Source organism: Jaculus jaculus, chromosome 9 (assembly GCF_020740685.1).
Source record: "Jaculus jaculus isolate mJacJac1 chromosome 9, mJacJac1.mat.Y.cur, whole genome shotgun sequence".
NCBI classification, from domain to species: Eukaryota; Metazoa; Chordata; class Mammalia; order Rodentia; family Dipodidae; genus Jaculus; species Jaculus jaculus.
Window position 1 is genome coordinate 8,886,558 of NC_059110.1, and position 24,667 is coordinate 8,911,224.

Here is a 24,667-nt window from a genome sequence, read left to right on the forward strand (position 1 = left end):
ATGACACAGGGGAGCAGCAGGAATCGCTAATACCCACAGCACGAAGATAGGACCTCTCGATGCCCACCGGAGTCAAGGCTGCCCTGGCATCCTATGTTACTGCATCAGTTTCCTCATCACAAGAGACATTTGTGCTCACCCTGTGGTGAGCCCGCAGAGGCTGTCCCGATTGAGAGCAGCCTCTTCATTGCACAGAGCAGGCCTTCCACCACTTCTGTGCCACAGGAGCGGAGAGCAGATGAAGACTGCTGCTTCTGATTTGAAAATGGCTTTGTCCTGCCCACCCCAAACTCAAATCTCTATGGAATGGCTCAGTGACCTGGAAGGCTAAAGGTTCCCAGAGTCATTCCAGGAAAGAAAGCTACTGATTGCTTCGGGATCATTACCCAACCAAAGGGATTTTGGGGGGAGGTGTGTCTTTGTACCTCTTCTGACAAAGGACTCTCCTCCCTGAGCAGTACCTTAATTCTCTGTCAGCTCTGATCTGTGCTTTCAGCTCCACTCAAAGGCCCCAACATAGCTAAGCTCCTGCACCTGTTGGTTAGACTGGCCCTCCGAATGAGGACACAGTGACAGCAGAAGATGGCTCGAGCATTTTTGGATGGACCAGAGTTGACAGTCTAATGCTGAAATGTGAGTACCCAACTTTCCAGCCACACAACACTAGTGAGTTTAAAACTTATTCAAAAGAACTACTCTGTAATATAATCCAAGATATGTAGATTCAAGGCATATGACCTTCTAGCTGCCCTTAAGTCCAAAGTTATATCATGGTGCTACTATATAATATTGATGCATAAGATAAGTTGCATAATTGAAACAACACATCACAACATAGATATCAAATGTGTCTCTTAAAGAACTGGATCACAAAAGTTTGGAGTAATAAAAACACAAACGTGAATCCAGTTGAGACCCGTGGCCCTGAATAAACAAAAGGAAGAGGCCTGGAAATCGTATGTGGTGGCTGAAGTCCCAAGGCCTAGTTCTAGCACTTGGTGCCTTCCTGGCTGGACCTCTCCTGGGACCCATGGACTTGATGGCAGAACCTCCTAAAGACAGAGGACACTGATGTGACTCCCAAACAAGAAAAGGGGGTGGAGCTACCTTTGTATGTTGGATGCTGCTTCTTTTTGGTTAGTGCAGGGGACTTGCGGGCAGGTGTCACTGCTGAGGAGCTGAGAGCATCAGGAGGGTCATCTCCACCCAGTTCACTGTCTGAGACCACAGGCTGCCCGAGCTCATCCACCAAATACTCTTCGTCATCTTCAAGAACATCCCCTTGGAAGAAGAACGAATCCCGTGAGGGTAAAAACAAAGAGGGCGCGACACCGTTCGTCAGTGAGTCTGTCTCAGCTGACGTCATGACTGTGATGGTTAGTCCTGACTGTCAACTAGATTGGCTTGAGAGATACCTGGAGATGGTGAGACACACCTATGGGTCTGTCTGTGAGAGTGTTTCCAGAAAGGTTTAACTAGGGGTGGAAGACCAACCCTGAATGTGGGGCACCACCACATAGAGAGGCCTGACTGGAGTGAAAGAAGCAGAGAGTGAGTGTCAGCCCACAGCACTGTGTTCTGTTTCCTGCCCACCATGAGGTGGGTGATCCTGCCACGTGCTGTCATGACATGACATTCCGCCCCTCTACAGCCCCAGAATCATACAGCTAAAATTGAGTCATTCCACCCCACAGGTAGTTTAGGTCAGGGATTTGGTCACAGCAAAGCAAAAGTAACACAAGGATGCTGTGAGGATCTGCCGGGCTCCCGGGGCCAGCTCCCCCCGGCATTCATGCTCATGGCGGAAGCCTTGAAGCTTCTGCCAATGTGAGGGAGAGCATTTCCTCATCTCTTCCCAGCTTCCTGAACCATCCTCACCTATCAACACCGCAACACACTGGCATGCCCTAGTGTGACTCTCGCACCTCCAATGTCCTCCATAACCCTCTAAATTTGCTCTTTGAGACTGCCTGCCTAGTGCTGCGGAACTGTCTGCCTGCCCTTCACTTGCATGGTCACTAACCTTCTGACTCATAGTCCAAACTTGTGAAGTCGAAATTTTCCTCCAGCAAACAGGAGTTGGCGGTGGGGGACACAGGAGCCATGCTGTCCCGTTTCCGGATGAGCTCCTCTCGCAAGCCCTTCAGCCAGTCCTTGGTCTTAGGTCGAATCTTCACAGCTCTGCCTTTCACCTGAGAGGACAGCCAGCAAGTCAGAATGAAGTAAAGACACAGATTTCTCTATTTTGTACATAGTATCAGACTAATCTTCACATTTTTGTCAAGAAAAATCGAGATCTAGACCCCAGGCCAACTCAGCCCAGCTCTCAGACATTTGGTTGGAAAAAAAAGCTGAACTAGGGAGCCAGGCGTGGTGGCACATGCCTTTAATCCCAGCACTCAGGAGGCAGAGGTAGGAGGGTTGCCATGAGTTTGATGCCACCCTGAGACTCCATAGTGAGTTCCAGGTCAGCCTGAGCTAAGAGTGAGGCCCTACCTCGAAAAACCAAAAAAAAAAAAAAAAAAAAAGGTGAATGAGGGCTGGAGAGATGGCTTGGCAGTTGAAGTGCTTGCCTGCGAAGGCTGGGGACCCAGGTTCGATTCCCCAGGTCCCACATAAGCCAGATGTACAAGGTGGCACATGTGTCCTGAATTGGTTTGCAGTGGCTTGAGGCCCTAGCATTGCCCATTCTCTCTGTTCCTCCCTCCCTCCCTCCTTCCCCCTTTCTCATCTCAAATAAAAATAAATTAAAAAAATGTTTTTAAGCTGAACTAGTATCATTAGCCTTTCATTGTATACAAATTTGAAGCAAGATTTATCAAAATGGAAACTAATTAGGAGTTCCACAACAGAGTTTCAAGAGAAAGATGGACAGTCTTCCTCAAGGAGGAACTCAGCAGGAACCTCACTCCAAGTTTCTGCCAAGTGGCCTGGGTCAGCTCGGAGACGCCGGAGACCAGATGAATCCCAGCTCTGCTCCCCTACAGTGACTTCACAGCTAGGGAACAGGCCAGGCCCAGAGGAGAAGGGGATGACAAGGGGCAGATGGGTCAGCTCTCCTCCACATGTGACCAAGTGCCGCATACCTTCATGCCATCCACATCTAGGACATTGAGAGCCGAGTGGCTGTCTGCAAAAGTCACCAGCATCTGTCCTTGGTTGATCCTGGAACACAGGAGATCAGTCAGTCAATGCCAGAAATTTTTGGCAGTGTTCCTATATGCCACGGGCACCCCAGAGCCCACGTCTGGCAGGCTGGAGTTACCTGACGAGGATGATGGTCCCATAATTCCCCAGAGTTTGCATGAGTTCTGTGCGCAGGTCCTCAGGAAACTCATTTTTCTCTTCTAGGGTTGGTGACTGAAGGTTTACAACAACGGTGGCATCCAGGGGGCCCTGGACAGAGGACACTTCCTGGAAAACCCTCTCCCGGGCGCCCACATCGACTTCTTGCACTTCCACCTCCACGATGGCCAGCACAGGCCTGCATCAAACATGACAAGACAGTGGAGAACAGTTAGCCTGGGCAGGTGTCACACTCCAGCCTTCAGTCCTGCATCTGTTCCCTAGAGTGCTGCTGTGTCATCACGCAATGTCATCTACAAACCCACAGGCCATGGCTCTGCCCTAGGGGTATTTATACAAAGCTGACTGCTCATGGTGTTGACGGAGCAAAAAGACAGACAGAGAAACAATCTAACTGTTCCTTAATGGGAAATAGCTATGATATATCCATATCATATGTTGCACACTAATTGAGAAATCTGACATACACAGGAAAATAAGTCAGCAAGAAATAGCACAATCTTGGTACTGAAGGGATGGCTTAGTGGTTAATACACTTGCTTGTGAAACCTAAGGACTCAGGTTCGATTTCCCAGTACTCAAGTAAGCCAGATGCACAAGGTGGCACATGTGTCTGGAGTTTGTTTGCAAAGTGCCTAGAGGCCCTCGCGCATCCATTCTCTCTATCTGCCCCCCTGTCTCTCAAATAAATAATAAATAAATAAAATATTTTTAAAAATACAATCTTTACTGTGAATGTGATATAAGGATGGGTGTTAGACTCTATCAGATAATTTAGAAAATCCTTTACTATGTCTTTTCTATCATCTTAGTAAAGATTCATGACACTCAACTAAGTGAAAATAAAACACAGCTTGAGACGCTACGGGTGGTGGACTGGGTTGTGGCTTGGGTTCAGCACTTGCCCGGCCTTTGCCGGACGCTGGCCTTACCTCCAGCACTACCGCTGGGAGCAGGTGCACACATGTACACTCCCAGTTGTCTGAGAGGCTGAGGCAGGAGGACTGCTTGAACTCAGGAAAGATTTGTGATTGGCGTGGGCAACATAGTGAGAGTTTCTCTAGTGACAAGACGTGAACTCTTAACACATGAAGCAACCAGGAGGACCTCCAGGACTCAACCTCATGCCCGCCCCATCAGGACCAAGCCACCACTGCGTCTTCCCTCTTCCTTGCCCCACCGGAGCCTTCTGGAGTGATTCTGCTCAGAGTACAGCCCCGCCACAGGGGCCAGCCTCCTCCATCTGTTCTTGCCTCTGCACTCTGCCGGGCTCCTTGGTGTTGTGGGAAGATATGTGCTGCCATGAATGCCCACCTTCAGACATCCACATGGCTCAGGCTGACTTTTCTGTCAGGCCTTTGCTCTGAGATTCATGGGTGAAGCCCTCCATGAACAGTGGCAGAAGACAGAGCCACGCCTCGTCTGAGCCCTGTCACTAACTTCTTTTCTTTCTTAAATTTTATTTACTTATTTGCAAGCAGACAGAGAAGGTGGGGGGCGGAGAATGGGCACGCCAGGGCCTCCAGCCACTGCAAATGAATTCAAGATACATGTGCCCCTTGTGCATTTGGCTTATGTGAGTCCTGGGGAAATGAACCTGGGTCCTTTGGCTTCATAGGCAAATGCCTTAACCACTAAGCCATTTCTCCAGCCCTACTTTCTTTTCTTTCATTATATTTTATTTATGCCTGTCCCTTCTACAAGATTCCATGACAACATTGTCTCATCTGTTGTTTTCATTATCTGCCTCTAGTGCCAGGAAGCGTGGAATTTAAGGCCCCTCAATAAATAGTGGTTACATGAAGGGCTCTAGGCACACTCCTGGAACCAGCAAACCTTGAAATCACACATTTGAATATGACCAAAACCCACGTCTAGGGCTGGGGAAATGCCTTAGTGGTTAAGACGTATGCCTGCTAAGCCTAAGGACCCACTTCCATTCCCCAGGACCCATGTAAGCCAGACGCACAAGGGGGCACATGCATCTGGAATTCATTTGCAGTGGCTAGAGGCCCTGGCATGCCATGCCCATTCTCTCTCTCTCTATCTGCCTCTTTCTCTCTTTCTCAAATAAATCAACATATATATATATATATATATATATATACACAAACACACACACACACACACCATGTCTAGGGGTGTGCTGAAAACACAGGCATCTAGAGAGTTTAGAATTACCTAAAACTTTTGACCTACTTACTTGTCTAGGTTTATCACCCTCCTTTCTTTCTTCATTTCTTTCTTTGCCAAAATTGAATAGTTTTGTCAGCAGCTATGGGAGATTAAGCTTTCCTTATCTACTCTCTGCTGTCTCTTGCAAGGTGCTCAGCAGACTACATACTTCAATGGCTGCCACCAGACCCCCCCCTCCTTGTCACCCACTGTCTCCTTTCATCTTCAATGCACAAGCTCTGAGTGTTCAATAGCCTTAAACCCAAGGCATAAAGACTGTATGAAGTCTGTAGTAACAAAACACTAGGGGAAAAACAGAAACCGATTTCACTCACAGGTGAGTGGGTGAATCCCATGGCTCTGCCTAGTGCTAGACAGTGGCTGCAAATGAGTGAACCAGATCTGTAACCCGCACGTGACTAGCTTGAGAGTCACCAAGGAAGCAAGAAGACAAGAGCAACACTTAGAAACATTCAAAAGATACAAAAATGTATGAGCTATATCTTTGAAATTTTCATGAATGATATCATTTATGACATGGGACAGTGACAAAATGCTGACAATGATTTCTTTTTGGCAGTGGAACACATACTTGTCCTAAGATTTTTATGTGTTACACACACACACACACACACACACACACACACACACACACACACACATCCTTATGGGGACAGGATGATGTTCACATGCTGTGGAGAGGAAGAGATGTTGCCTTCCTCAGTGAGGACCTTACCTGTGATCAGATGCTTGTAGCTCCGCACGGCCATAGTACCTGAGGGTCCCAGGAGACCAGGTGTGCCTCACTTTGGTGTTACCATCTAGATCATTGTCAACAAGGTTGAGTTCTCCAGCTGCTTATGAGGGTCCATTGAAGAAGTCCAAAAAAACAAAGAAGGTGACGTAAAACCACATACCAAATTGCAATTACGCATGCCTGCAGTGAAGATCTGTCGCTAACTACCTCACGGCCCGGGCTCATTTACTCTCCCTTGAGCTTGAACCTGGGCTTGGGCCAGTTCCTCACATGTAGATTACTCAGAACAGTAATGACCATGACCACCTCTCACCCTCCCAGGCTGCCTAGGTGTGAGCCTGGGATGCAGCCTTTTACAGTGCCCCCAAGATTTTACAGGGGTCCAGAAGTCGTCCACTCAGTGGCGAGTGCAAAGGCTGAGAAGCCAGGACTCTTCTGACCCCAGCCTCTCAGTGTCCTGGGGCCAGGCAGATGACCCCATTCTTGTCTGGAAGAAAATGTATCTTTGCTGGCTGTGGCTGTACTTTCCTGACTTTGAAGTCTCAGCAGACATCTCTCTTGAAATGTGGAACAACTCTGAATGCACTAGATTACAGGTGTTCTAGCTTTAATAACTTTGCTTCCCTGCTAGGCATCAATGACTGTTTAAAAAAATACTTCTTTGGCTGCAGAGATGGCTCAGCAGTTAAAGGCACTTGCTTTCAAAGCTTGATGGCCTGGGCTCAAGTCCTCAGTATCCACATAAAGCCAGATGCACAAAGTGGCACACACATCTGGAGTTCATTTACAGTGGCAGGAGGCCCTGGTGTGCCCATACTCGCTTCTCAAATCAACGAATAAATTTAAAAATCCTACTTTTCATGCTTGGATAAAAATACCCTGGCTCCTGTTCCACTTGGAATTGGGACTCGAAGCAGACAGAGCTCAGGTGAACAAACTGGGCTGAGTAAAGCCTCGAGCAGTGCGAGGAGACGGCATGGTGCACGGACACTGCGCCCCTTTCCTCCTGGGACAAAGGGCAGAGGGCGGGTACAGCAGCCATAATGCAGCAAGTGGGGAGAGCCAGGACAGGAGGGAGTCGCCCTCAAAGCACAGCTGTAAAGGGGCTGCTGCCTGGAATGACTTCTTGTCATTTGGGTAACTGAGGAAATTGTGATTTATATAGCCAGAGCACCAGCCGAATGAATGATTCTTTTTGCACTGTGATATTTATCACTCGCTCCATTGGGTCTCTGACATACCCATGGTACCTCACCTATTTTATCTTGAGCATATATCTCTACGGTGCTTATCCACTGTATCTCAAACATGCCTACTGTGCTCACCTGCTTTATCTTGGGCACACCTACAACCCTCACCTGTCTTATCAAAAGGATGCTTCTTCCTCCACCACAGTACCCTGTCTGTCCAGGCGGGGGTGCGGCACTTGTCACTTGTATCGTAGGCAGCAGAGCCAACGTCATACTTGTAGGTGGGTCCAAAATTAATGGCTCCTTCATGAAAGTCCTTAAAAATCTATTGGGAGAAAGTCACAAGGTCACTTTAAGACAAAAAGAAAGCACTTTCTAGAATGTTCTACAATGTACTAGACTCCATGTTACATATGCAAATATGTCATACTTGACATACATGTCTTGAATAGCAAAAAAGTAATGATACACTTCCTCTTGCTACAGACACAACCATAGTACCTTCCCCTCCCTCCTGTGTCCCTGCCTCTTAGGAGACAGAGAAGGATAGCACATGTGTGCTCATCTGGGCATCTGGGCATTCCCAAGCCTGGGAGATGCCCAAGAAGCCCAAACCTGAGTGAATGTTGAGCCCGCCTCGCTGCCTAGCTCTGGCTCCAGCCTGGGTGCTGTGGGAAGGCGGAGACAGTGCTGTTAGAGCAGTGGGAAGGCAGAGAGAACAACAGGGGAGGAGGAACAAGCTTGTAGGGGGGCCTCCTGTTTGACGATCTGTGCACTCAGCTGCTGAGGTGGGAAGACAGAGCAAATCTCAAAGGGCAGCTCAGTCTCAGGTTTGGAGGGAGCCCTGAGTTTTCTTCTCTGCATTCATTACAGCAATTGCATTCTCAAAACGTGAATGGCAAGCTGACATCCTTCCCCAGCTCAGCCCCCGCTGCTAGGAAGCTGGCCTCGGGAATAAGTGATGGCATTAGCTGGAAAAGACAAAGTGTGCATGCCTGAAAGCTGGCTGCCATGACACTGGAGAGCTGGGCCAGTCTTGAGCTGGAGCGTTACCATCTGTGCCATGGCCTGAGGAGGGCCTAGGACCCTGTGTGTGTGCTGTGGACTGGCACACATGAGAGGGACAGTCCCAGGTCAGATTATGAGGAGTAATTTGACTTTACCTTGAGTTTTCTTTTAAAATGAATATATTAGTCAATTTTGTAGGCACTGTGGAGGATTATATGTATAAACTGGTATGTAAAAGATATTATTTATTACTGTTTTCACCAAAAAGAAACATATACCATCTATGTATATCTATCTACCGATCAATCAATCGATCGATCGGTTGATTGGTCATTGTTTTAAGGTAGGGTATCACTCTAATCCAGGCTGCCCTGGAATTCACTATGCACTCTCAAGCTGCCCTTGAACTCACAGCAATCCTCCTATCTCTGTCTCCAAGTACTGGCATTCACCACCATGCCTGGCTCTCACCAAAATATTCTGAACAGAGTCTAAAGTGTTACCGAGTAGTTTCTTATGCCAGAAGAAAAACACTCCCCAAAATAATGCACACGGGTAGAGATGGGTGGATCTGGTGTATGCGGACCATGTGGATAGACATTAAGTACCCTCATGTGACAACCCACTTAGACAGTGATGTGGAGGCCACTGAAAGGCAGCTGTGACCCAGACTGAGCACAGATTTTCATTGAGGAAACCAAGAAGCACTGATTTCACCTGTCTGTAAGTGTGAAACAGAATCACGTGAACTAGAGTAACATCAGATCCTCCCCCCGTGTGGCTGTTTGGGGTGGCTTTCCTATGTGATGACTTGAGAAGACACATGGATCCAGTATGTGGCCAGAGTCAGGTAAAGGACAGAAGTGTGCTTGGACACGCCTATCCTCCCCACTTCATAAAGTTTTACATATTTTCTACAATACCAGAAGAGAATTTAGTCTACTAGCACATGCATTTACTAAACAGTATTCCATAATGGAATACAGATAAGCATCCCACACTGGAGCAGCTACTAAAATTACCTTAAAAGTGCAACTTACTTTTCCACTTGATTTCTGTAGCTGTAGCTGGTCAAATTCTAGAAGTTTCTTCCAGTCTTGGCGTTTAACAAAATAGAAGACTTCTTCATAAGTAAGATCGATACGGTAGTTGAAATCACCACACCAAAACACATAATCGTGAGAAAAAATGTTTCTCCCCTAAGTTGTAAAGAAAATCATCATCACTGCATCCCTCTTGTAAGGAAGGTCCGGGGGGTGGAATAAGCTCATAAACAGGAAAGTCTTCTCTACAGGTGGTAATTTTAGGGCTTCATTAGTATGTCACATCCCCACTCCCATAAACCTACCAAGAAAGCCTTATACAATTTGCTGTTCTATATTTCTTTTCTGAGGTAGGGTCTCATTCTAGCCCAGCTGACCTGGAATTCACTATGTAGTCTCAGGGTGGCCTTGACCTCATGGCCATCCTCCTACCTCTGCCTCCTGAGTGCTGGGATGAAAGGCGTGTGCCACGCCTGTCTGCTTTTCTATCTTTAATAAATAGTAGTGTTTGAGTGCACCAGGACAAGCTACAACGACCTGGGAACCTGGGCCCTGACCATGCTCTCGCTTGTCACGTCCACATCATGAGAACCCTTTTCCAAATATTCAGCATTAGGAAAACAAGGGTTAAGGAAACCAGCACCAGCACTGAGAATGGAGCTCAGTAAAGGTCATGGATTATGGCTTGTGACTCCCCATCGTTCTCCTTCCTCCTCCCATCCTGCCCAGGAGCCTCCCATCCTCAGCTCAGCCCGAGAGCTTGATGAACTGTCCACAGGGGCTGGCTCGGCTGCAGATGCACCCTGTCCTCACCGCAGCCCACGTAGCAGGTGCTGAGAGGGAGAGTGCTCTTAGATTAAGAAAAAAATAAATAAATAAAGGTGACTCACTGCAGGTTGCATGGCTTGTGTATGACAAAAGTGACTTGAACCCAGATCTGCCTAGCTCCAGATCCTATTTGTTTACCAACTACATCGTGTACCCGCTCCCCCGCCCTTCAATGATTAGACAGATTAAAACAATTCCAAACTACAGTATGTCCTTGTATAAAAATTCCAATAAGATGTTTAAAAACTTTACCAACTCATTCATTTGTTCTTTAAGTAAGAGATAAGAACAGCAACAAGGATTAGGAGCCTTATGATTAAAAACTAAAGAATTTCTGCCTTGCAGGCTTATGTAGCCCAGGCAGTGGAATGCCAGTTTCAAGGGACTTGATGTCATGGGGCCGATCTGTTTACTACAGGGAACGTTCCAGGATCCAGCCGATTCCCTGGGGTGGGGGGAGTCTGTCCCTCTCTGGGCAGCAGGTGGGACTTCCACATATGAGGTGGAGATACAGGGGACGTCATTATAGTCTGAACTAAAAATAAGTCTGCCAGCTTCAACATGGAAACCTCTTGACTGCCAGCAGAGGGCAGCCTGGTGTGCGTGATTGGCTACCTTAGGGCAGATGGAAGCATCCTGGCTATCAGTCAACGATTTGCGGTCTGGAAAAGGGAGTTCTTAGCTGAGTGGTAACAGAAGGCACATGTGAAGACTGTGCCGCTACCCCTGTGCCATCAGGAAATGAAATCTCATAGCCTGGATCCAAATGTCCTTCCAAGTTGAACAAAGCACATGTGACTCTTTCCCCCATTCCATCACCTGAATAGGAAGTACTTCTAGGAGGTCGAGGTAGAAGAGCGCAAAATACCGCAGGGCTGGGCTCCTCTGTCATACGACCCTGGGTCATTCCCAGGAGAGACAGCGCACTGCCCTGGCCCTATGGTAGAGACCCTGCTTATAGTTGGCAGAAAGCGACGTGGGCCCGCACGAAGCAGGGCGGCACAGCGCACAGTCCGCCACACGCTGCTCACCGCGGGGAAGCACAGCTTGTGGGTGATCTCCCTGTAGTCCTCGTTTCTCTCCTTCACCTGAGACTGCCCAGCAGTCAGGTGGCTGCAGATGAAGCAGAAGCTGGTGCTGTGGAACTGGAAGCGGATGCCCACGGCGCCCTTGTTGCCCGCCTTTCCCCCCATGCCGGTCTTCACCGTGTCGATGGCCACGTCCCTGCAACAGAAGGAACGCGCGTTCTCTGCTGACTGTGGGAGAGTGTAAGTAAGCCTTTCTCCACAGGACAGCCTGGTGGCCGCACAAGGCCTGTGTTCAGGGACCTTTCACTCTCAGAGCCAGGAGTGCAGTGGCCAACATGGAGCCACCATGAGGAGATCCCTCCCTCTGGCTGCTGAGTACACCTGGTGGGCAGGTATACTGGTAAGGGCTCCATCTTCCACAAGCGCCCCTGTACAGCCGCAGGCATACATCGTTTCTGTCAGCAGGAACAATGGGCATGTCACTATTTTCTCACCCACCCCTAGCCTATCCCCAGTTCTCAAGAATGGAGGCACCATCTGGCAATTGGCAGATTTTTAGAACTAGGAAATGGCTATTCAAGCTGATCTTGGAGATGCTCTCAAACTGACTCTCACATCACAGACTCCGGTTTGCATTGAAATGTCAAATGGGAAGGCACGTGAGTGCGTAGGCCCCTTGGACTGCAGACTGACAGCTAGTTAATGTTCTGTGATCAGGCCACAGACAGGCTGCTGGTTACACCTGCTCCTCAGCAGACAAGGTGAGGGCCCTAACTTGCCAGAGGGGAGCAAGTGCGATGAAGCTGACTGAGGCCAAAGGGTGGGAGGGTGAAGACAGTGCAAAGACCTCAGGCAGAAGCTGCCAATGGTCTGGACGTCTGCAGGTCTTCCATCTCACCTCACCCAGGGCTCGTCACTAATCTCTGTTCTGACTTCACTTTAATAATTCGGGACATGGCCAAGCTGGGTGAGTAATGCACTCACAGAGTCAGGGACTTACACATATTTTGAAGAGAAGAGATCATGAATGCTGAGCCTAACGGCCACCACAAGGCACTCCAGTGGCCCTCAAACTGGGTAGAGTGTTTGGCCAAGACTTGTCCCACTCGACTTACATGAAAAGTCTTACCAGTACTTGGCATCAACAATTAGAAATCTTAATGCCAGGCTGGGGAGATTGCTCAGTGGTTAGAGGTGCTTGCTTGCAAAGCCTGCCCGCCCAGGTTTGATTCCCCAGTACCCATATAAAGCCAGAAGCAGCACAAAGTGGTAAATGTGTCTAGAGTTCATTTGTAGCAGCAAGAGGCCCTGGCACACTCATATTCACACACTCTCTCTCTCTCTCTCTCTCTCTCTCTCTTTCTCCCTCTGTCAAATAAATACATAAAAATGTTATTTTTAAAAAAGAAATCCTAACTCCATGAACAAAACGGGTACTGCTAGGAGGTGTGATGGTTAATCTCCGTTATCAACTTGACAGTTTTTAGAGTCACCATGGAAACAAATCCCTGGGCATGTCTGTGAGGGATTTTCTGTTAACTGAGATGGACAGGCCCATGGACCGCATAAAAAGCAGAGATCGCTGAGGAACAACATTCGTCACTCTGCCTTCAGACCTGCCGCTCCTGCCACTGGGCTTTCCCTGCCATGATGGGTTGTGTGGCCCCCAAATGGGAACTAAATGAACCCTTTCTTAAAAAAAATATTTATTTGACAGAGAGCAGGGGCAGAGAGATAGAGAATGGGTACATCAGAGCCTCTGGCCACTGCAAATGAATTCTAGACACATGTGCCACCTTGTGTATCTGGCTTTACATGAGTACTTGGGAATTGAACCCTAACCACTAAGCAATCTGTCCAGCCCTGAATGAACCCTTTCTTCTGGAGGTTGCTTTTGTCATGGATTTGTCACAAGAAAGTGACTAATGCACAGACTATGAGAAAAAGAGAGGAAACAGGAAACCCCACCCACACACCTATTTCCTAACGTTTCCCATTTCTTTTTTTTTTTAATTTTTAACTGATTATACCCTTTTATTTTAAACATTTTTATTTATTTTCAAGCAGAGAGAGAGAGAGAGAGAGAGAGAGAGAGAGAAAAGAGAGACAGACACAGAGAATGGGCACACCAGGGCCTTCAACCACTGCAAATACACTCCAAATGCACGCACCACTTTGTGCACCTGGCTTTACATGGGTACTGGGGAATCCAACTCGGGTCCTTAGGATTTGCAGGCAAGCACCTTAACTGCTAAGCTATCTCTCCAGCCCAAAGTTTCCCATTTTTTATATGCATAGAGCTATCCCTTTAGAGAAAAAATAATGAGGTGAAATAAAATTCTAATTAGAAATCTTTACAAGAGAGGCAAAAGAATTGGTATTTCCTGGTAAATTACTCAGCTCTTGCTCAGAGGTTTCCTGTCTAGAGAGTGTGAACAAGACACCCACTCCATGCCCAGGCTGGGCTTGAGTGCTATCAGCGCACTCCTCCTAAGGGGCCAGCTTCCTGAGTTAAGACTTCCCCACCGTGGCTTTTTAATTGCCAGACAATATTCTATTCAGCTGGATTTTCCTGAGTTTTGCTCCATTTATCAAGAATAATGGCAGGTCCTGTTTCCTGCTGCAGGAATGAGGGAGTCGTGAGGAAGTCACAGAACAAAACACAGACTCACAAGCCCTCTTTCCTTCAGATGTTTAAGCGCACACTGTGCTTACCTGATGAACGGGACATGGTACGGACGTACAAAGATGTAAAGACAGACGCCCACCAGCTGTGCCGAAGTCAAGAGAATGTACCTATGAGAGCGCGAGATGGCTTTCTGAAGCTGCTCGCCCCACATCTTCCTGTTGGTGGTACTGGAAAAGCAGAGAAGAGATGCCAACGTTCATAGTTGGCAGACAGTGCCACCTGCCACCCGTGCGGCTCTGAAGCCCTCAGTCTCACCTTTTCAGATTTTATTTCATACTGTCTACACCCCAGTGAGTTTCAGGCCTTAATTCCTCCCATGGACTATTTATGTAATTTCAGTTGTGGGTTTTTTTTTTTTGTTTTTTTTTTTGTTTTTGGTTGTGGTGGTACTGGGACTTGAACTCAGAGTATGATGCATGTTAGGAAGCACTCTGCCACTGAGCTGCATCCCAGCCTTTTTTTTTTTTTTTTTTTTTTTTTTCGAGGCAGGGTCTCATTCCTCATTCTAGCCCAGGCTGACCTGGAATTCACTATGTAGTCTCAGGGTGGCCTCAAACTCTTGGCAATCCTCCTGCCTCTGCCTCTTAGGTGCTGGGATTAAAGGCGTGTGCCACAATGCCCAGCTTTTTTTTTTTTTTAACATTTTATTTTATTATTTATTTATTTATTTGAAAGAGAGAGAGAATGGGTGTATCAGGGCCTCCAGTCACTGTAAACAAACTCCAGACACAATGTGTCACCTTGTGCATGTGGCTTATGTGGGTCCTGGGGAATCAAACTGAGGTCCTTTGGCTCTTCAGGCAAGTGCCATAACCAGTACTTTTTAAGAGTATCTTTTGTACTTTTTATTTATTTATTTTAAAATGTTTTTATTTATTCACTTGCAAGCTGGGAAGATGGGCATGCCAGGGCCTCTTGCCACTGCAAATGAACTCCAAGATGCATGTGCCACTTTGAGCACCTGGCTTTGTGTGGGTGCTGAGATATCAAACCCAGGCCATCAGGCTTTTCAAACAAGTATCTTTAACTGCTAACCATCTCCCTAGCCCACTTTTAAGTTTTTTATTTATTTTATTTTATTTTTTTGTTGTTGGTGGTGATGGTTTTTGAGGTAGGGTCTCACTCTAGGCTAGGCTGACCTAGAATTCACTATGTAGTCTCAGGGTGGCCTCGAACTCATGGCGATCCTCCTGAGTGCCGGGATTAAAGACGTGCACCACCATGCCTGGCACACCGCTTTTGATTTTTAAATAGGGTCTATGTTGCCCAGGTTGAATCAGCCACTCTCAGCCTTGCCCTGCCAGCCCCATGCTCAGGGTCGCATACGCCAGCTTCCTGAGACAATGTGCACTGCGTAGCATAGGCCGCGCCTCACAGAAGACACAGCAATAACCAGTCCTTTCTCCAGCAGGAAAGGAGGACTGGGGCAGTGCACTGCATCGTGGACTATGGGAAGGAACCCCGAAGACCCACATAGTCAGGAGCATGGACTATGAGGGCCAGGAACAGTCTGGCTCCAGGAGTGCACAGGGCCTTGCTCTGGGCTAGACACTTGGCTTAGGGCACCCTCCATGCCCAGCTCCTTACCTGGCATTGACAATATTCCCTGCACTCAGCTCCACCATCTCTTCAAACCCCACGGCAAATACATCAGCTGGGCTGCCGTCATCTGGGGAGCAAAACAGGAGATGAAGGCCATCAGAATCACTGGGTTGTGCGTGACCAGTTCACAGGGTCCCCTTTCCCTTTTGCTGGCCACACTACTCACTGTTAGAGTCCACACCACCTAGCTCCACAGGGGACAAGCCGCAGAAGCCCTCCTTCTCTCCCTCCCTCCTCTCCTACACTCGCTGCCCTTCCTTGGGGTACCATGCACACTTTTCGGAACCTCTGATTCTTCCTGTACAAAATGGACAGCAACCATCACCTCACCAGCTGGTGTAGAAGGTATGTCATATACCCTAAATAAAATACATGTCCCAGCCCAGCCTGGCCCAAGAGCACTCCTTTATCCTTCCTGAAGACCTGTCTCCCAGCCAGACCCTAGATGACCCAAGGGCAGCACCATTACATATTTAGTACTTCTCACCCAATGATATCCATGGTCAGAGTCTGCCTGGGCATCTCTCTGCTGGGATCTGCTGCAGATGTCTGTCTGATAGTGCAATGAGCCTGGAGTTGCTGTTCTGGCCCTGCTACCTTCCACAGGGAGGCTGGCACTTCACAGACTCACTGCAGCCATTCCTGACCTCCTCAGCTGCTTCCTCTGACATGCAGGTACTTAAGCCATCAAGTCTAGACTTCCAGCTGCAGGAAGTGACATGGCTCCTGCCCAGGGCTCCAACACGAGGAAGTGGCCTCCATAGCAAATGCCCATCCAGCTGGCACTCCACTTCCTTCTCTACTGAATGAGCTAAAAGCATAAAGCAGCTGCTTCCTTCTCATTTTAAAGGAAACATCACCTTCCCTTTGTCTCCTCTGGAGGGTCAGTTCAACACTGCCCTTCTCCTGAGCCTGGTGGATTTCACCCACCATCACTCATGTCCCTAGTAACATTCTTGCCAAGCCACTGTCCTCTCCTGCAGGCAGAAGCACAGGGGGCACCATGGCATTAGAGAGGGTGCTCTCCTCAGTGAGGGGCCCTGAACAGCCTCAACATGACTGGGCTGCTCTGGTGGCATGCAGATGGGTTTAGGATGCAATACAATGTCCACACAAGCCACCACCGGTGGCCTCCTAATGAATGCCAGTGACTCTAAGTGATGGACTGACTCTGCTACCTTCCCCAGGGCAGAAAGGAGGGTGGACATAGTATATATGACAGGAGGGGAGGCACACAAGTACAGGCCACCATACATGTAAGACCATGAGTCCCCCCCCCCCAAGCACTAACCTCCTCCTGGGTCTACAAACATAGGAAAAAGCAAGGCCTGTCAGTTAATACCAGGAAGACATCGTTTTCTCTGCAAACTCTAAGAAAGGGTTAAAGCCTCTTAATAAGGTCTCGAGTAATCTCAGACAAGGAGAGGGATCAAATTGGGAATTATTTTACCCTTCAAAAGCACACACGTTTTCATGATTGCTTTCTTCAGGTGAGTATTACATGTTAAATAACCCTTATATGAAATGCTTGCCACACATGAATTCCAGATTTTGGAATACTTACATATATAGAGATATCATGAGCATAGAACCCAACTTTACACATGAAAGTTATTTGTGAATACACCTTGTACACATACCCTGAAGGTAATTTTTTTTTTTTTTGAGGTAGGGTCTCATTCTAGCCCAGGCTGACCTGGAATTCACTCTGTAGTCCCAGGCTAGCCTCAAACTCACAGATATCCTCCTACTTCTACCCCGAGTGTTGGGATTAAAAGCGTGCACCACCACCCCTGGTTCCTGACAGCAATTGTATAAATTTTGAGTGCACCTGTGTTTTCACTGTGACCCATCACAAGGTCAGAAGTGGAATTTTTCCCTTGTAATGTCACAATGGCACTGAAAACATTTTATTGTTATTTTTTTGTTATTTTGTTTTTCTAGGTAGAGTCTCACTCTAGCCAGGGCTGACCTGGAATTCACTATGGAGTCTCAGGGTAGCCTCGAACTCACAGCAATCCTCCTACCTCTGCTTCCCAAGTGCTGGGATTAAAGGTGTGCGTCACCATGCCCAGCCTGAAAACATTTTAGATGTTGAAGCATGTAGGATTTTGGAGTTCCAGACTGGGGATAGCCAAGCTGGAGTGGGCTGAGAGAATGGCAGGGGTGAGGTGGTCTTGAGCAACAGTGGCATTCATCACAGGCCGGCTCCAGCCAGCTCCTGACAGCAGCAGCATGTCCCTACAAGTCACATCTCCTCCAGGTAGCACCTGGGATCCCACAACTCAAGCCTAAGATTGCAAAAGCTCCACCCTCAAGAACTCTAAGCATTTGGAAAAGAGGAATCACATAGTTAACTTGCTGGGCAATATCTAGAAGGTAAGTCCATGGCACTTTTAAAACACTTTGAGGAATGAAAACGCAAATACTAAATTCTATAAGGTGATGTCTCTCCCAAGGTCAGGGTGGAGAGGATCGCGTTTGGCCTTCTCCAAAGTGGCTGTCCTCACCCTGGTTGTCTACGGCTCCTGAGAGCTGAGGTGCGTCCAGAAGCCAGTCAGCAAGTTCAGCTGTGCCCAGGAGGTTGCTGCGGAACTGCTTTCCTCCATTCACGTTCCAGGTCCCCATGGCGATTCGGACCCGCTTAAAATTTGTGAATTCCGACTGGCGCTCTGTCATGGCCTTCAGGATCCTGGGTGTTACTGTGAAAAGGCATAAAAAAGAAATGTTTCTCTGGAGCTCAGATCCCTAGCATCCTCCAAAGTCACAATAGAAATAGCCTTTCAGAGAAAGCCATTCATGAGCCTGTGAATATGGGCCAGAATACAGTCCACGGGAAGACGACAGAAAGCTCATGTCCTGTCATCCTCTCCACGTCCCTACCTGCAACGAAGGCATGAAAACACAGGGCCGGAAATGTACCTCTCCATGTCCTTGTCCCCACTTTCAGTCACAGAAGCCACGTGGCATCTAGTGACAGGGAATCTCGGACACAGGAGGAGAAAGCCTAGTTCTGAGCACTCACTCCATGATCCTATGGAACAAGGCACAGCAACGAGAGCAAGGTGACATTGCAATGGGTCTCATAGCTAATGTGTTTACATAGTCATATATAAAGAAAAAGAAATATGAATTTGAATTATATACATATAATATAGGAAAGTATGCATAATTATATATAACATATGTATGTGCATATAAATACATCTGTCATGCCTTATCAACCAAGGCACCAAGAAGTAGGCTGCCACTGAAAGTTCCCAAAGCTGTGTGTGGTGGCACACGCCTTTAGTCGCAGCACTTGGAAAGCTGAGGTTAGAGGATCACTGAGAACTTGAGACCAGACTGAGACCAGAGTGAGTTCCAGGTCAGCTTACGCTAGAGTGAGAGCCTATCTCAAAAAACAAGCCCCCCAAATAAATCAATCAATAAGGATCCTCAAAGAATCCAGGTGTAGTGGTCTAGGACTGTAGTCATAGCTATTTGGAAGGTCAAGGCAGGATTTTAATTCGAGACCTGCTCTGGCTACAGAGCGACTTCAAGGCCAGCTTAGGCACTTTAGTAAGATCCTATAACACAAAACCAAACAGGAAACTTCCTAAAGAAACCCCTAAGCTGGCATGTTGTTGCATGCTTCTAACCCCAGCACTTGGGAGGCAGAGGTAGGAGGATCGTCCTGAGTTGGAGGCCACCCTGAGACTACCTAGTGAAGTTCAGGTCAGCCTGGGCTAAAGTGAAACCCTAGCTCGAAAAACAACAACAACGAAAAAGAGACCTCCATTAACTGTGAGCCTTGCAAGACCCGACACATCCTCAACCCTGGACTCCACGATGTACCCTTTTATTTCTTTTATTTCTGCTGGGTCCTGTGGGGCCAGAAGGTTTCAGCAGGCCAACCCCAGAGACCGCTCCCCTAGGGCTGCATGATACCTGCCAGGGTGGCCGAGGACGGTGAATGCTAATTCAGACACTGACGCTCCCAGAACAGCACAGGCAGGCTTTCACCCAGCCCTCTCTTATCCTCCTCTCTTGGGCAATTTTTTTTAAGTTCTTTTTTCAAATATTTTATTTATTTATTTATTTATTTGAGAGAGAGAGAGAGGAAGATGCAGAGAGAAAGAGAGAATGGGCATGCCAGGACCTCCAGCCACTGCAAAGGAACTCCAGACACATGAGCCCACTTGTGCATCTGGCCTACGTGGGTCCTGGGGAATCAAACCAGGGTGCTTAGGTTTCGCAGGCAAATGCCTTAACCGCTAAGCAATTTCCCCAGCCCTCTTGGGCAATTTTTATCCAAGCCAGGAAAGTAGAAGGCACCAGAAGACACAGGCTCCAGGAAATCCAGTCTTCCACCTCTGTGGTGGCTGAGCTTCAGATTTATCCAACCACGGATTGAAAAATTTTTTTAAATATACAATCTGTACAGAACATGTACAGAGTTTACTCTCGTTATTTCTCCTGAACAACAGAAACCTGTTTACTTAGTATGTACACCGTATTTGGCATTTAAGTAATCTAGAGAAGAGCTAATGTGCAGTGGACAAGGTGTGTAGGCTCTATGCAGAGGGCATTTGAGCATCTGTAGAGTTTGGGATCCATGAGGATCCTGGAACTAATGCTCTGTGGAGCCTGAGGGACAACCACTCAGGGACAGCTGAAAGCTATGTAGGTCAAGATTAGAGCAGGAGACTTAGACCAGACGCTCTGGATCTGCAACTGCCATCTTGGCTCATACTGTGGCATGTAGTAGGGCTGTTAGCCTCATCCATGGCCACCCTCTGCCTCCTCGAAGCAGGAAGGCAGTAGACAACCCACACAAAGGCAAGTGCCATTACCCAGAAGGGCAGTGTTGTCCAGGAGCATCCTCCCTTTGTCTGTGGATTCCTCACTGTAGACATCGCCAACCAGCAGCAGCTTGATGGCCTCCTGCCTCACCCCATCGAAGAAGTTGGACTGGATGGTACGAGACATGGACCGGGCCCCATCCTTCAGCTTCCCCACCTGCATGAGCCCAAGCACAGGGTGAGGGGGGTCCACAGCGATTCTCTTCCCCAACCCCTCGGCTTACTCCTACCTTGGCCTTGCCCTCCAGGGCCCTGCTGCCTGTGAACACCTTGCTCAGGCTGTGCCCATTCAGAGACCACATGGCTTTGAAGGACTCCACAAAGCGGTCAATGATAGGCTTCGAATTCAGCCCCAGGCTCTCGAGCTGCAGGTGAAGGACCTGGGGAAGAAATAAAGGATAGTGTCACTGCCTGCCTACACACAATGTCCTTAGGTGCTTCCTAGTGAGCCCCTTTCTTAGTAGACTGCAGATGAAGCTCTGGAGCCAAAAAGAAGGTGGCTCCCCACCCTGACCCTCTCAAACTGTACTCAGATTGCTCACAATCTCTTTTCTCTGGAATCCTAACAAGGATGGACAACAAGCAGTGGGGGACAGCAAGTGACACAGATGGAGCTATAAGAGGGAAGTGAGGCAGTTGGGGACACACTGACACGCAGCTATCCCTCTCAGGCTTCGGGGCCAGCCTTGTCTTAGCCAGTCTCACGCTGCCCTGGCCCTGGAGTACATTTGTCACTATCACTGTATAGAATGCTGCTTCTCCAGGGTGCCTGGAGTCTTTGGACCAGTGTGTCTGGGATGCATTTCAGAAGGTGTGTGAATAAGTATGCCTATGACAGGGAGAAATGTCTGGTGGCACAAGTAGACAGCCACACAGGGAACCACTCTAAGCCCACCCACAATCTCTGTCACCTGATGAACCACTGGAAAGTCAAGCCCGTGCAGCTACCCTCATCTTGCTGCTGAAGGCCTAGCATGCCCCGCCAAAGGCCCGGGATAGGACCGGATGGCCCAAGGAACACACCTCAAGTGCGATGAAGCCCTGCACGGTGTTGGTGCGGTCCAGGCAGTCGAGACAGTTCATCCGCAAAGTGCCTTTCTGAAAACTGAGGACCACAAGAAGAGATGAACAATCACAAGATGTGTTTGGAGGGCAGCTGTGCTCACCGCTATGCCACCACACGCCAGATGTGTGTGGAAGAGCAAACAGCTGTAGCACAAGGGCCTTTGTCTGTCTGTTCCTAAATATCGTAGTTCACTTTGCTGGGACAGAACACCTGACCAGAAGTAGTTAATGGGAGGACAAAGTTTGTTGTGTCTTCATGTCTCAAGGGAAAGTTTCAGCGTGGCAGGGGAGGTGGTAGAGCGGAGGCTGGGCATCACATCCTGAATCAGCTGGCAGAAAGTAGCAAGAGTGAGCTCAGCTCTGAGAAGGGGGAGTTTGTACAACACCTCAAGCCCACCCCAAGCAGTGCACCTCCTCCTCAAGCAAGGCTCCAACTACCAAATTGTTACCAGCTAGAGACCAAGCATTCAAAACACACGAGTCTCTGTGGAACATGTTCAAACCACTGCACTAAAGAAACTTGTTGCAAAAGAAAGCCCCCTTGCGTCTCACCTAGCAGCTCACCAGCACTCTGGCATATAACTGCAAGGACCTGGCTCTGTAGCTATGGAAAGCAGACCCCACAGCGTGCTCGCAATGACCCCCGGGGTCACTGTAAACATGGTCAGGTCTTGTTAGCCATAACAGTGACGTTATACCAAATTGCATGAGCGTTACATCAGCAAATACTTCATCTGGGAATCTTCTCGTGGTATCTGGCCACACAGTGCCATCAACTAGTCAATAACCTTGCTTAACATGCTTCTACTTAAAGACACATTGGCTAATATATACAGACAGGCGGATGTAGGACGGTTCAACTGAACAATTTTTATTTTATTTTATGAGGGGTTAATTGGAATATTAAGTGCATTGTAAAGCTATTTTTGCCATATAATCATGGGTTATCAGGACATAGCCCCATTGTTAGTTGATGGGCACCTTTATATCGCTGCTCGTTAACACTGATCTGCCTGAAGGAAGCCTCGCTGGTGTGTCCTCTGTATGGTTCATGGCTGCCTTCTTGTGCTTGGAGTGCCAAGCCACACCTCAGCACTGAAGGTTTAAATAGGGAAATCACCAGCAAAGGGACAAAAAGATGGGGCATGTGGCAATAAGTAGTGAGAAGTTTACACTATGAGCTGAGACAAGAAGGCACAGTGTCATTCCAAATGTTCTACATGTGTCTGTGAGTGACGACAAAAGCCTCTGGTGTGGCCAGGTAGCAAGTGGGTGATGTCTTGAACTTGGATCTGCAATGAAGAAGACTGCTGTGATTGAAGGAAATAGGCCTTCCCTGTCTCTCTGCCCCCAACAGGGTACCCCACAGCCCCGCGTCCGTGGGGCCAGCTCTCCCACTATGATCTCTGCCTGCTCCTTCCTGATTAAGTCCTGTGACAGTGCGGATAAGTTACCTGTTTTTACTTTTTGTTGTGATTTGCTTTTGAGGCAGGGTCTCACATATCCCAGGGTTGGCCTCAAACTTACCATGTAGCCAAAGATAACCTTGAACTTTTGATCCTCCTGCCTCCACCTTCTGGGTACTGGGATTATAGGTATGAACTACCATACTCAGTTTAGGTATTGAGAATCAAACCCAGGGTTTTGTACTAAGTTACATCTACAGCTCTAAGCTCAATTTTTTTTTTTTTTTTTTTTTTTTGAGGTAGGGTCTCACTTTAACCCAGGCTGACCTGGAATTCACTATGTAGTCTCAGGGTGGCCTCGAATTCATTGTGATCCTCCTTCCTCAGCTTCTCGGGTGCCTGGCTGAGCTCAATGTTTTAATGGAGTTCTTTATTTTAGGACATTTCTTTTTTCCAGAAAACTAGCTTTTACTATCTGCTCACAAAATTCAAAAGCAGATCTCTGACTGCAGGAAGGGAAGGGAGAAGGTCAGGATCCCAGAGGCCCAGTATCACAGTTTATGACCCAGGAAAATGCAAGCACAGCCCAGCAGCCAGGAAGGGGCAAAGCTCCTGTTGAGATGCCAGAACCCCTGGGCTCCTCCTCCAGCAAGACAAGGCTCTGGCTGGACTCACCGTGGACTTACATTCTCGCCCTTCGCGAACACATCAAAGTCATCCCAGTGTAGCTTTAACTGAGGCCGCAACAGGTTCTCCAATTTCTCTAGCTTCCCGCCTTTGGCAAACTGATGGAAGTCAAAATTTATCATAGGCGTGTCCCCGGCGTGGCAAGAAGCCCAGAGCAACTTCTGCAAAGGGAAGGGGAGGACATGAGCACCGGGTGGGAAGCCAGTGGCTGCAAACTTCCTTGGGCAGTGCCCCGAGCTGCAGCACCCCAGTCATGCACTAGAGCACACACATCGGCTGGAAGGTTCTTGGAGGACCAGGCCATTGCCCAGCCCTGACCTTGAAAGAAAAGCACAAGACTAAGGCCATGGGGTAAGAGAAGCCAGGAGAGCATCTTGCCTGCAATAGGGCAGGAGGTGCCCCTTGGGCAAAGGAGCCCAGAGTAAGGGTGTCTCTCTGGAGGACATCCCACTCTGTGGGGCTCTCAGAGGGCACAGGTGAGGGAAGGGTTGCTCTGTTCTTCAGGTTGACCAAGTGTCTCGGCCCTCAGAGACAGTGCCAGACTGCAGAGCTCATAATCCAGCTCAGGTTGCCTGGCAACCAGCCCCTCCTGACAGGTTCCAGCTGTAGGTGGGCAGGCGCTGCTGTGTGGTTGCTAGGTGGAGATGGCTAGCAGGATATGTACAGAAGTAAAACTCCAACGGAGCGAAGGCAGAGGTCAAGCGCCGTAAGCCCCAGCCAGGGAGCCAGAGTGAAGATGGGGACCCAAGAGAAGCACAGCCCATGGCTACTGACGGCTCGGGGCACTCCTCAAAGAGGAGCGGTCTCCTTTCCCTGGACTGGCAACTCCTGAGCCTTCTCACCAAAGCACCCTAGGCTTCCCAGGGGACTCCAGCTCTGGGCCCATCTGTCCAGCCAGAGGTTCTTCTTTTTTTTATTATTTTTTTATTTATTTTTATTTATTTGCGAGCAACAGACAGAGAAAGAGGCAGATAGAGAGAGAGAATGGGCGTGCCAGGGTCTCCAGCCACTGCAAACGAACTCCAGACACGTGCGCCCC

At 48.4% G+C, this 24,667-nt stretch overlaps 1 protein-coding gene across 1 annotated transcript in view; it reads right to left on the reverse strand.

Annotated features, from left to right (window-relative positions):
* Nucleotides 1-24,667, reverse strand: part of Synj2 (synaptojanin 2) — a 101,647-nt gene that overhangs the window by 13,688 nt on the left and 63,292 nt on the right. Inside the window, 15 exon segments of the mRNA XM_045158245.1 lie at nucleotides 1,108-1,281; nucleotides 2,024-2,192; nucleotides 3,087-3,165; nucleotides 3,266-3,484; nucleotides 6,218-6,335; nucleotides 7,597-7,753; nucleotides 9,477-9,635; nucleotides 11,339-11,531; nucleotides 14,051-14,191; nucleotides 15,612-15,693; nucleotides 18,137-18,328; nucleotides 20,462-20,627; nucleotides 20,701-20,850; nucleotides 21,494-21,575; nucleotides 23,617-23,789. Of these exon segments, the coding sequence (XP_045014180.1) occupies nucleotides 1,108-1,281; nucleotides 2,024-2,192; nucleotides 3,087-3,165; nucleotides 3,266-3,484; nucleotides 6,218-6,335; nucleotides 7,597-7,753; nucleotides 9,477-9,635; nucleotides 11,339-11,531; nucleotides 14,051-14,191; nucleotides 15,612-15,693; nucleotides 18,137-18,328; nucleotides 20,462-20,627; nucleotides 20,701-20,850; nucleotides 21,494-21,575; nucleotides 23,617-23,789 (2,254 nt within the window).